Source organism: Teleopsis dalmanni, chromosome 1, assembly GCF_002237135.1.
Source record: "Teleopsis dalmanni isolate 2A chromosome 1, ASM223713v2, whole genome shotgun sequence".
NCBI lineage: Eukaryota > Metazoa > Arthropoda > Insecta > Diptera > Diopsidae > Teleopsis > Teleopsis dalmanni.
In genome coordinates, this window is record NC_051846.1 from 212,264,719 (window position 1) to 212,275,245 (window position 10,527).

The following is a 10,527-nucleotide window of genomic DNA, read 5'->3' on the forward strand; positions in this document are numbered from 1 at the left end:
ATAAATAAATTATGCCATTAAAAAGACAATACATAAATTAAGTAAATTGAAAGTTGTTTATTTTAAAATTCTTTCTAATCAATGATGTAATAATCTAATGCTATGTATACACTTAAAATTACCCAATTTGATAATTATATTTTTTGTATGAAAAAATCTGGTTATTACTGAACATTTGTCGAGTTAATTGTGTAAGCGTAAACGTACTGTAGACAGTTTATTAAACATCAGTTCTATCAAACTTCTAGACAGATAATTTTCAAGTCACGGTTTTCCTTACGTAATGGTTTTGGATAACGCAACATTATTTACAAGTGATACATTTAAAAAACGAAAGAGTTAATGAATTCCTTATAAGATATAGAACTACACCGTTGACCGGGGGGAAAAGCCCTTCAGAATTGTATCTTAATCGTTAAATGAGTATTCAGTTAGAAATAATAAAGCCTTTAGCCCAGAAGAAAACAAACGAGAACATTCAAGGAATTCGAACGCAAAAAAGAGGTCAAGGGATCCAAGCGATTCATTTCTCAAATAATAAAAGGATTTGGAAAGCAGGAAAGGTTCTGAAAAAACTCGGTCGTTTATACTGTCTTGTAAAAATTGATTATAGGAACACATTGAAGCGAGACATAAATCAATTACAAAACAGCGCAGTGCAATCAAAGCAAATGGAAGTAACATCAATACATTTCTGTTATACCAACAGTTCAGTCTAACAAATCTTCAGACCATGGGATCACTAACAACGGAAAATTACAGGACTCCAATAGTGAGAGTATCATCCAAGGCGTTGAAAAACCACAAACGTTAAGAAGATCAACCAAAATAAAAACCCGACCGCCATATTTATGAGATTTCGAATAACATGACTACTCTGTAATTGTTAGCTTTATATAAGTGGGACAGACTGTTGTAACCTTTCACTTACCATATTATATGGCTGTAGTGATAAATACAATTTTGACTGGCATTCATGATGGAATGATAGTTTTTTACGATTGTTATAAGAGATATATAATGAGTACCGCAGGCACCTCAATATAATGTAACAATTGAACAATAAAGGTAGATATAATAGAAGATCTTACTAAAGATTATATGTCTTAGAGTAGATTTTTAGGCGCGATATATTGTCCGATACATAAGGTGTTTTTTTAAAAATATATATATGTTAAAGATAATTAATAATTTAATTATCTTCACTTATGAATGTGTAAAACTTTTAAAGCAAACTATTAAAAAATGGTCTGAGACTTACTATGCTGGGGTGGCAACAAAACTATATGGTAGACCACTTCGTTCAAAAAGACCACTGAGTAACAACAAATTGCATTAAAAAAGTAGCTTAAACCAGTTTTAGTATGTACTATTTATTGAAATTTTCTATAACTGTGAAGGTACGTTTTGTTACCAATACGACGTTTAACTAGAGAGTGGGTACATTATAATACGAGAGTTCTACCCTTTAAACGCACATATCTATTTCAACGAAGTAAAGACACTCAGATACTGCAACAGAAAACCAATATATCGACATGATGGAATGGGCTGTCTTTAATTCTTACATTGGTGATATCGTACAGATAATAAGTAACCTTTTAATACATAAATATATCCACTTTACAATCATTATAAACTTTGATAATACAAAACTCATCAGCTTTAATAGTACTTGCTTGTCGAACTTGGAAAAACATTTGTTCAAAACCAATTAAGATGAAATTTATTCTAAAAAAAACTGCCGATGGAATATTTTACTTTTAAATTTAGCTAACTATCTATGAAAACAATAACAAACTTAAAAATTCTAGTATATTCAATTATTTTAAATATGTATCCTTTGTTATATGGGTAAGTAATGCTAAAACATTCTACTTTTAAATTAAATATGGCAATAAGAATTTGAATATATAAAACAAAGATAAGCAACTTCGAACAATTTATTGTACAATATAAGTAAGTCTATGAATGCCGAACGGACAGGTGGTGGTGGAGTGAAATTGATAACAAAACAAAATTATCTAAACGTATTATGTTAAAGTACGCATAAAAATGGTTTATAGAAATATGAGAAGGGTACATAGACGTAGAGAGACATGATATAATACTGGGGAAAGTTCAATGACAATTACTCACCTACATTGGTTGCGAAGAAGAAGCAGCTGGCGAGTATATGGAATGCCCCCGCTGCAAGCAAAATGTGAATATGCCAAAATATAATGCGTCCCTTCATGAACTTCATCATAAACATAGCAATTGCAGCTACGAGACCCCAGCATCCACCCAGTATAATGGGGCCATAAGCTATGACGCCGACATTAGAATTCCGTTCGATTACGAATGATGATATCGTGTAACCAAATACCAAACCGCAAGGCAAAAACATCAGAGACACTTTAATATCAAAAACTCGCAGTTAATTTATTACTCTATTCAAAAATTATAACTTTTTAAGTTTACCAACCCACGGAACTCGGTGCATACTGAAAAAATTTATAAACAAAATTTTCCCACAGCTTGGACATTTTGTGTATCAATTAACTTATATGTGTGTAACACTCAAAGAGGATCCGAAATATCGATAAATTTACATATTTTTTAACACATGATAAATTTTTATTTCCAAATAAATTATTTACAGCACTTTTATTCCCTTAAAGATTATTCTAAATTGTATATTTTCACCGATTTGTGTCCGTTGACTAAACAGCCTGCTTTAGTTTTTAGACTGCAATATACTGCCTCGACTAATTTTGCCAACTGTGTAGACTTCTTTGCTGATAAGTACCGATAATAATTTATTAGATAAGATAATGTACTTCAGCAGTGAAGGCTTACAAATCTTTTAGAAAACGCAGTTACGAGTATGAATGTAGGTGTGCTTGCTCAGTCCTAATGTTTACGTCTCTGACTTAGTCATCGTAAAATTGTTATTTGACTTTTTTGATATATCTAGGCATTCACTTGCCAAATCCATCAACTTGCAAGCAATCTTTTCTTTTATCACTCCATTATTGGTATTTACCTTTGGCAAGAGTTTAAATAATTCAATATCGATTACTATCTTTAAATCGCTTATAGTATTTTATATAGGTACATATGAGTCGCGAAAAGTATTTAAAAATTTTTTTATATAAAGATAACTCCGCAAAATACACAGTGTTGCTTAAAGACTATCAGATTATTGTGTTTTGAAGACTCTAATTCTTTAACACAAATGTGAAATCTATCATGAACTACATGGAAGCACTCCAGACATATAGAGAGAAAGATGCAAGTGATTGTCAACAAGTGTCTATGTAGAATTCTCAAAATATGGTGGCCATATCGAATATCAAATAAACGCTGCTGAACCAAACAACTCAAAGAACTGTTGTTCTTTGAGATAATAATGAGAAAGTGGAAGTGAATAGGTCATACGCTTAGACAACCGAGAGATTACATAGTGAGGCAAACGTTGGCATGAAATCCGCAAGGTTGCAATGTTCGTGTGCCAGCGAAAACGTGGAGAAGAACGGTCGATGGTGACCTAGCTGAACCACGATATACATGAAACAGGGCTGATGAAAAAAAAGTGGTTGATGAAAATATTTCGATGTTGCTCCATAAGTAAACACGTATTTAATAAACTCTAATTTAGTTATATACTATTTTATTAATTTTTTAAAAAGTTTAATTGTTTATAAAATTTTCGAAATAAAAATATTGTAATTAGTAGCATTAATTCTCATCCTTTTTCGGATATTGCTGAAATATACGATTACCATCCAACTTTATCTTTGTTACTTCTTCCGGCTGTATGTTGTGTTGTAGAAAATGATTTGTATACCAAATTTTTGAATGTTCATTAAGGACCTTCTGCTTTCTAATACCAAGTAGTTTATTTCTTATATCGATAAGTCCAGTTGATTTCGGTAGCAAAACTTTTACCACAACGATTGCAGCAAGTGTTAAGACCATTTCACTTATGCCCATTCCAATTAACAACGACGTGGAATTATCTGCTTTGGTCTCATACTTTAGCAATTCCGACACGAATAGTTCTAAAGCTATAAAAATAGCTAAAACCAATTCGGTAAAAAGAAATGGTGTGCATTCCAATATCATTTGAAGAGCTATGCTAGAATAAACACCCATTGATATATAATAAAAGCAAATAAAGACAAAACAGCTCTCCGTCAACTCTTCCTTATAAACGCCCAATATTGCAGCGATTATAGTCATTTTGATCATACCAAACATAAGGAATATAAATTTCGGTGTATAGCGTAATAGTAACAAACCTCCAATACCACAACCGATGGAGTATAGTAAAAATGGTCCATATAAACTTTGTGAGCCCATGTAAGAAGAAGAAGCACTCCATGCCAGTTGTAAAAATGACGCAGAAAACACACAGGTCCTTTCTAAAACTAAGACAATTGACGCAGCCACTACATACCATTGTAGATTTCTTTTAAAGTAAAAATCGTCGCGTCCCACAAATAATGCAAATATTGATTTAGGTGGTAGAAAGAGACATTTTTCTTCATTCATTATATTGAATGCAACATCACAAGAATGTTTATAATTATATACGCCATAATGTTGCAAGACTTCATTAGCCACCAAACCAACAATTATCAATAAAGTCATACCAAGGTATAACCATGCGCTCAGTTTTGGTTCGATTTCGTTGAATACTGTAAAACCGATCGCTAATCCGGAGAAATAAGCTGTGTTGCCTGTAGCTATGCAAGCAGGACGCAAGCCCCGTTCGTTACTCCGTAAACTTATAAAACTAAAACTCGGTATAAAAATGATAACTGCGCCCACAAAGCCAAAGTAAAAGGATATATCTAGTATATAAGATATAATATTTTATAATTTACACAAGATTCTACAAAAATATAAAACTCACCAACATTTTCGGTAACCATAAAGCAACTGCTAATGATGGAGCATATAAGACCATAAAAAATCATAAAAAAATTATCAAAACGATATTGCTTGCTTCTGTATTTGTTAAAACTCCATACACCAGCAAGTAGTAACGCGGCTACTCCACCAACCACTGCATACCAGTGGGTCCAAAGATTATCGTAAATGTAAGCAAATTTATAATAATAACCTATAAAGAGGCCATTCACGAATAAGCAGCCGAGAACTTTTAAGAAGAAATATTCTAAATTTCAAGCATTCGATAGGCAATAACAAGGCATTTCATACCTAAGAAGTCCGAAAATAAATACATGCTACAACTACTGCAATTTACATTCACTTATTTGCATATGATACTCTCTGCAGCCACTAAAGAACTAATATTTAACTTATATTCTAACAATTCTCGAACCTCGAACTCCATAAAATTCCATTTCTTGCTAATTGTAAGATAAGGTAAATAGATAGGTAAATGGAAAAGATTCTCATACTCATTTGTATTTTCGATGATGAGCGATATCTAAAAAAATAAAAAAAAATATTTCAAATCTCTATTAAATAAAATTTTTTACTTCTTTTTAATAGTTTGGAACCAGCTATATAAATAAAAATATATGTTATACATATATCTGTTCAAACATCTGCTGCTTCTTTAAGTTTAGTTTGTCGCAAAAAGTGAAGCTTGGCAGACGCTTTTTAAAAAATTGTTTTTGATATTAAATTGTAATTTTAATCGATAAGATAAATTCCGACATTGGCACAGATACATAATTAAAATAGATGAAGTTATATACAATGGAATTTCTTAGTTATATAGAATGGAATGCATAACCGAATTCTCATTTTAAGTAACTGTTTGAACGTGAAAAACTCATCATTTCTTAGTTTAAATGTAAATAAATTTAAATAAATAAATCAAAGAACAAGCACAAAAACAAATAATCCAATATTTAGATGTATGAAACACCAGCTAATATTTTAATTCTTGCACTAATTATTCAAATTATTCAGTTTAGCTTGACATCATTAGAAACCGTAGATGTATGGTAAATGTAAAAATGTAAGAATTTATTTGGTGCAGGAATAAATATACCCAGTCATCTTTCATTTGTAAATAAAAATTCAGAATTTTGTATGAGTCTTCTACTGCATTCTTGGAAGGCTGATGAACAATTTCATCTACCGAACCCTCATCATCACTTTCAGTTGCGCTTAGAATCGGATCCACTATAATGTGATATATACAGAGCTAGCTATAATGCTCAATAATATCGTCATCTGTTGAAAAACTTGATGTACAAATTTAATTATCAAGCTCAATATAATATAATGGTTAAGAGTAGCATCGGAAGTTATTTCAGGATCTTCATCAATGTTATTCAAGAAAATTAAAGGAATGTCGTCCTGTTCGTCCCATTGACCAATTCCAGCTTTTTTTGAAGCAGTTTGACTACCGTTTGCCAGGGACTGGCATTTGGTCAAAAAAGCCACATAAGAAAGAATAAATTGAAACATTTGGTTTGGAAAAGGGACTTCCCCTAACATCAAAATGGATTCATACATAAAACAAAACGTAACAATACGAATTATAGAGAAATTCGAGTTATAGAAATTCGAGTTATGGTAGCAGAATTGTGTGTAATTTGCTCTCTAAAACCCTGTTGCATTATTTTTAGTTCGAGTTATAGTAAATTCGAAGTTTGAGTTATGGAAGTTTGACTGTACTTTGTCTAAATTGCATAATAAAAATACGTGGCACAAGAATTTTGCTTTGCTACTCTATACAATTTTTATATATGAACGAATATTTAAGATTAAAATGATCGGGAAAACACTTTGATTTATCAAGTCGGCATACTTATGTATATTCAAATCTTCGTATCAAAACCTCACGAGAAGTTTTTAAAACTTTTCAATAAAATTGACTCACATTCAAACACTACATCCGGATGTCACTACAAGCATTTATGCGGATATTAGAATAACACTAAATTAAAAACTAACCGAAATATTGTCAGTAGATTCGGCCACTAAAGTTGCACACAGAAATTAAGGTATTCCGATTACCATCTGGAGCACCAGCAAGAACAAAAAAACATTGAAACATCGAAAAAAAACAAAAAATTTTATGTTTTCGTTTTTACTTGTTTTTTCATAATAAAATCCAATACGGAAATATTGCCTATTTATTTTTCAAAATAAATGTTTATTGTTTTGTTGATGCACTCAAAATTAAACAGCTATTTTTGTATACGTTACTATTGTGAATACTTATACAAATCTCATTGTGAAAAAGTTAAGAAGAAGAAGCAGAGACGAACTATTAAAGTGCAATTTGTAAACAATAAAATTATATTTAATAAATCTTAACTTAATGTTAACAAAATAATGATTTCAATAACTAAAGAAAATGCTAAAAATCATTGTCGTACGTGTTTAATAAAATTAAAGGCTATAACCTCTGAAAAAAGTGAAGATTTACTCAATGGGCTTAATTTGGAGTTTTTGGATGAAGATGAAAATAAAGACAATATTAATATTCAAATAACTACAGAAATGCAGGAAATAATTGAGAAATATATTGCAGAAAAAAGGATACTGGATGTAAATTATCCAGACAACTTATGTTTCATATGTTACAGCAAATTACAAAGTTTTATTATATTTCGAAGACAGGCGCAAGAATGCGCAGCAAAGTTGCATTTAATATTTAATAATTTGGAGTCGACAAGTAATACAACATTTGATATAAAAGAAACAGATGAAAAGTCGAAAATTGGAAGTCCAGATGATATTTACAAATTACTAGTAAGTAATAAAAATATTGTTATTGTTAATTGATACATCAGTTCTTCTAATATTGTAGCTTAGAGATTCCTTGATGGAGACAGAATCAATTCTGTTGGATAGCTGCGGTTCGGTAGCGTTAGCTAGTACAACAATACAAGATCCCGATCCTTTTGATACATCAGCTTCAACGCCACTTTCTAAGGTTATCGTTCCAAATAATAACAGTGATACAGAATACCTCTGGCAAGAGTGTGCCGGAAGTGTAGGCAGTAGTTCGCATAACGATTCTTCCAGTGATGAATCAGGTAAAGAAAAGCATAAGTCTGATCACGAAAATGACACTATCAAACAGGAAGAGAAAATTACTCGTTTACGTCCTAGAAGAATTGCATGTGAAACTATAACCCTAAAAATGGAGAAGAAAAAAAGACGCACGAAAAAGGAAATGGAAGAATGGCGACGTTTACAAACTAATAAAGCAGAAAGCAAAATCAAGCGACGAAATAAAGGCACAAAGAATAATTATAAATGTAGATTATGCAATCATTGTTTTGCACATAAGATTACTCTGGATGCACATATACGCAAAGTGCATGAGGGAAGTAAGCGACCATTTCAATGTGATCGCTGCGACAAGGCTTACACATTTATTGGTGGTTTATACACGCACATAAAAGAGATACATGAGACAGAGGTAAGATCATATGCTTGTGATTATTCTGGCTGTGATCGGATATACACCAGCTTTATAGCCATGCAGAAACACAAACGTCTTAAACACACCGATCTTGAAAGCCAGAAAAAGTATGTATGCGAACAATGTGGTGCCACATTTAATCAAAGTGGAAATCTAAAATACCATCGGAAAACAAAACATCCCACTGAAGCAGAGCAAGCGGAAAAGGAGAAGTGCAAAGAACGTTTCGAATGCACTGTCTGCAATAAACTTTTTCATTCTCGTTACACTTTAAAATATCACACATTACAATTGCATTCAAATGACATGAAATATGAGTGCAACGTTTGTGGGCGACGTATGGCCAAAAAGTTTATGCTCGTGCAGCATATGTTGGTGCATTCAACAGAGAAAATGCCATGCGAACATTGCGGTAAACAGTTCATACGAAAATTTGAACTTGAAGCGCATATACGGGCTGTGCATATGAAACTTAAACCGTTCGAATGTCAATATTGCTCGGAATGTTTTGCATCACGGAAAACTTTAAGACATCACGAATATATACACACGGGTGAAAAACCCTATGTGTGCGATATCTGCGGACAAGCATATCGACAGCAGACTTGCCTCAAAAATCATAGGAAATCACACGAAAAATTAACTCCCTCAGGGCTGCTGGCAGCAAACATAAGTCGGACGTTAATGAACACATTACTGGCGCCACAACAACCCACAGTTTCAAATGCTAATTTTAACTGATACTTTATGCGTACACTGGGCTAAATCTTTACAATAACGTACAAGTTCGTTTCTATTAATATCGAAACGACTTTACTCAAAACGAAAAACTTCACTTAATACAAGGAAATAGCATAAAATAGACAAAGGTAGTAAATCTTCAATATAAATCTGGTTTGAATGCCTACTTGATTTATAAGGGACAAGTATTGCGTTTTTGGAACTTCTATATAAATTTTTTTTATACTATTGTATATTTATTTATTAAATCTATTCTTAAGCAGATAACAATAAGTTATAAAATCGTATTCTACCATAAACAACAACTGCTTTTTTGTGTCTGATAAGGAACTCAACTTCTATTAAGAAGCAGGATGAGCGTTCTTCCAATCTGATTTGGTACATTTATTCCGTAGCAATTTTTATAAAGTATTTTTCTTTTAAGTGATTATTTTAACACCTGTGCAATGAAAAAGATATAATATACTATGGAAAAACGTTATAATATATTAATAGTACCCATAATAGATGTACGATATATTATGCATTACGGCAAGGAAGTAATTCCTCTCATCAGATTTTATTTTATTTTGCCATTTCTTATACTCAATGTAATATAATCATAAACTACTTATTGTATATATAATTTATTTTATAATTTTGAATAAAAGACAGGAAAATAATGTGAAATTTTAACTTGTTGCTATTTTTATTTTGTCTTTCTCTGCACTGCCAATATTTTTCATCTCATTGTCAATATAAACGTCTAGATCTTGTAATGGCTTGTAATAGTAGTGAACCAATTGGGAGCCTGCCATCATGGAAAGCATAGCACAAGTAAAGAATTTTATATACTGACCCCAACCAACTCCAGCAGGCATTGTGCTATAGCTTCAAAGTTAAACGGTTTCCTTTGATGACTGCTGTTGAATCGAATGTAATTTATCTTCAACCAAATTTTTGGCTTGTCGTCTTTTAAATGTTCGATCTACAGAACAAATAACTCGCTAAGTTAAAGTTTTAAAAATTTAAAAATTATTTCTCTTAATGAAGCACTTCATTAGACGACTGTCAATCATCTACGACTAATTCAATGAAATGCTACAGTACGAGAGTTTCTGATTACGCAAAGCTCTTACAAAAGTTGGTTTCTCCCACAGTCCAATTTATCATCGAAAACTCCAAACCCGCACCAAGGAAGAAGAAGAGTGGTAAAAATCTATATATGCCAAAACGTTTTTTACCCGGCCAATTGTCCAACACACGTTTAATGGATGCGCTGTAGAAGGGCATTTCTCATCGAGTGAACAAAATCTTATTGCCGATTCTAGTTACGTAATGAAAATATGACTTTTTAGCAAATAATAATAACAACAAATAGATACCTTTTTAGCCAC

General features: G+C 31.9%; 5 protein-coding genes across 5 annotated transcripts in view; 1 reads left to right on the top strand and 4 right to left on the bottom strand.

Moving 5' to 3' along the window:
• The window catches only part of LOC119667213 (ADP-ribosylation factor-related protein 1-like), a 1,290-nt gene extending 985 nt beyond the window's left edge, over positions 1-305 (bottom strand). Inside the window, exon 1 of the mRNA XM_038076503.1 lies at positions 281-305. Within this exon, the coding sequence (XP_037932431.1) occupies positions 281-305 (25 nt within the window). The remainder of the gene's footprint in view (positions 1-280) is intronic.
• Positions 306-2,102: 1,797 nt separating this feature from the next.
• LOC119675625 lies at positions 2,103-2,700 on the bottom strand. Its single transcript, XM_038086834.1, has 2 exons — positions 2,468-2,700; positions 2,103-2,397 (listed from the first exon to the last, which is right to left on the bottom strand). The coding sequence occupies exons 1-2, from the start codon at positions 2,526-2,528 to the stop codon at positions 2,132-2,134; spliced, it is 327 nt and encodes a 108-aa protein (XP_037942762.1). The 5' UTR covers positions 2,529-2,700; the 3' UTR covers positions 2,103-2,131.
• Positions 2,701-3,723: 1,023 nt separating this feature from the next.
• Positions 3,724-5,340, bottom strand: LOC119667214. The gene is made up of 3 exons (XM_038076504.1): positions 5,212-5,340; positions 4,904-5,149; positions 3,724-4,841 (listed from the first exon to the last, which is right to left on the bottom strand). Exons 1-3 carry the CDS (start codon positions 5,234-5,236, stop codon positions 3,724-3,726), a joined length of 1,389 nt encoding a protein of 462 aa, XP_037932432.1. The 5' UTR covers positions 5,237-5,340.
• Positions 5,341-7,235: 1,895 nt separating this feature from the next.
• LOC119671789 (zinc finger protein 724-like) lies at positions 7,236-9,643 on the top strand. The gene is made up of 2 exons (XM_038082568.1): positions 7,236-7,731; positions 7,790-9,643. The coding sequence occupies exons 1-2, from the start codon at positions 7,312-7,314 to the stop codon at positions 9,149-9,151; spliced, it is 1,782 nt and encodes a 593-aa protein (XP_037938496.1). The 5' UTR covers positions 7,236-7,311; the 3' UTR covers positions 9,152-9,643.
• A 9-nt stretch (positions 9,644-9,652) lies between these two features.
• On the bottom strand, positions 9,653-10,527 carry LOC119671790 (small integral membrane protein 4-like). Its single transcript, XM_038082569.1, has 3 exons — positions 10,516-10,527; positions 10,270-10,457; positions 9,653-10,118 (listed from the first exon to the last, which is right to left on the bottom strand). Exons 2-3 carry the CDS (start codon positions 10,421-10,423, stop codon positions 10,030-10,032), a joined length of 243 nt encoding a protein of 80 aa, XP_037938497.1. The 5' UTR covers positions 10,424-10,457; positions 10,516-10,527; the 3' UTR covers positions 9,653-10,029.

Coding starts and splice junctions, on each gene's coding strand:
- LOC119671789 (XM_038082568.1), top strand. CDS start 7,312: ATGATTTCAATAACTAAAGAAAATGCTAAAAATCATTGTCGTACGTGT. Junction 7,732..7,789: donor ATGATATTTACAAATTACTA/GTAAGTAATAAA, acceptor CTAATATTGTAG/CTTAGAGATTCCTTGATGGA.
- LOC119675625 (XM_038086834.1), bottom strand. CDS start 2,528: ATGTCCAAGCTGTGGGAAAATTTTGTTTATAAATTTTTTCAGTATGCA. Junction 2,398..2,467: donor GTATGCACCGAGTTCCGTGG/GTTGGTAAACTT, acceptor TTGATATTAAAG/TGTCTCTGATGTTTTTGCCT.
- LOC119671790 (XM_038082569.1), bottom strand. CDS start 10,423: ATGCCCTTCTACAGCGCATCCATTAAACGTGTGTTGGACAATTGGCCG. Junction 10,119..10,269: donor TGTGGGAGAAACCAACTTTT/GTAAGAGCTTTG, acceptor TTTGTTCTGTAG/ATCGAACATTTAAAAGACGA.
- LOC119667214 (XM_038076504.1), bottom strand. CDS start 5,236: ATGTATTTATTTTCGGACTTCTTAG. Junction 5,150..5,211: donor TTTATTTTCGGACTTCTTAG/GTATGAAATGCC, acceptor TCTTCTTAAAAG/TTCTCGGCTGCTTATTCGTG. Junction 4,842..4,903: donor TATGGTTACCGAAAATGTTG/GTGAGTTTTATA, acceptor CTTATATACTAG/ATATATCCTTTTACTTTGGC.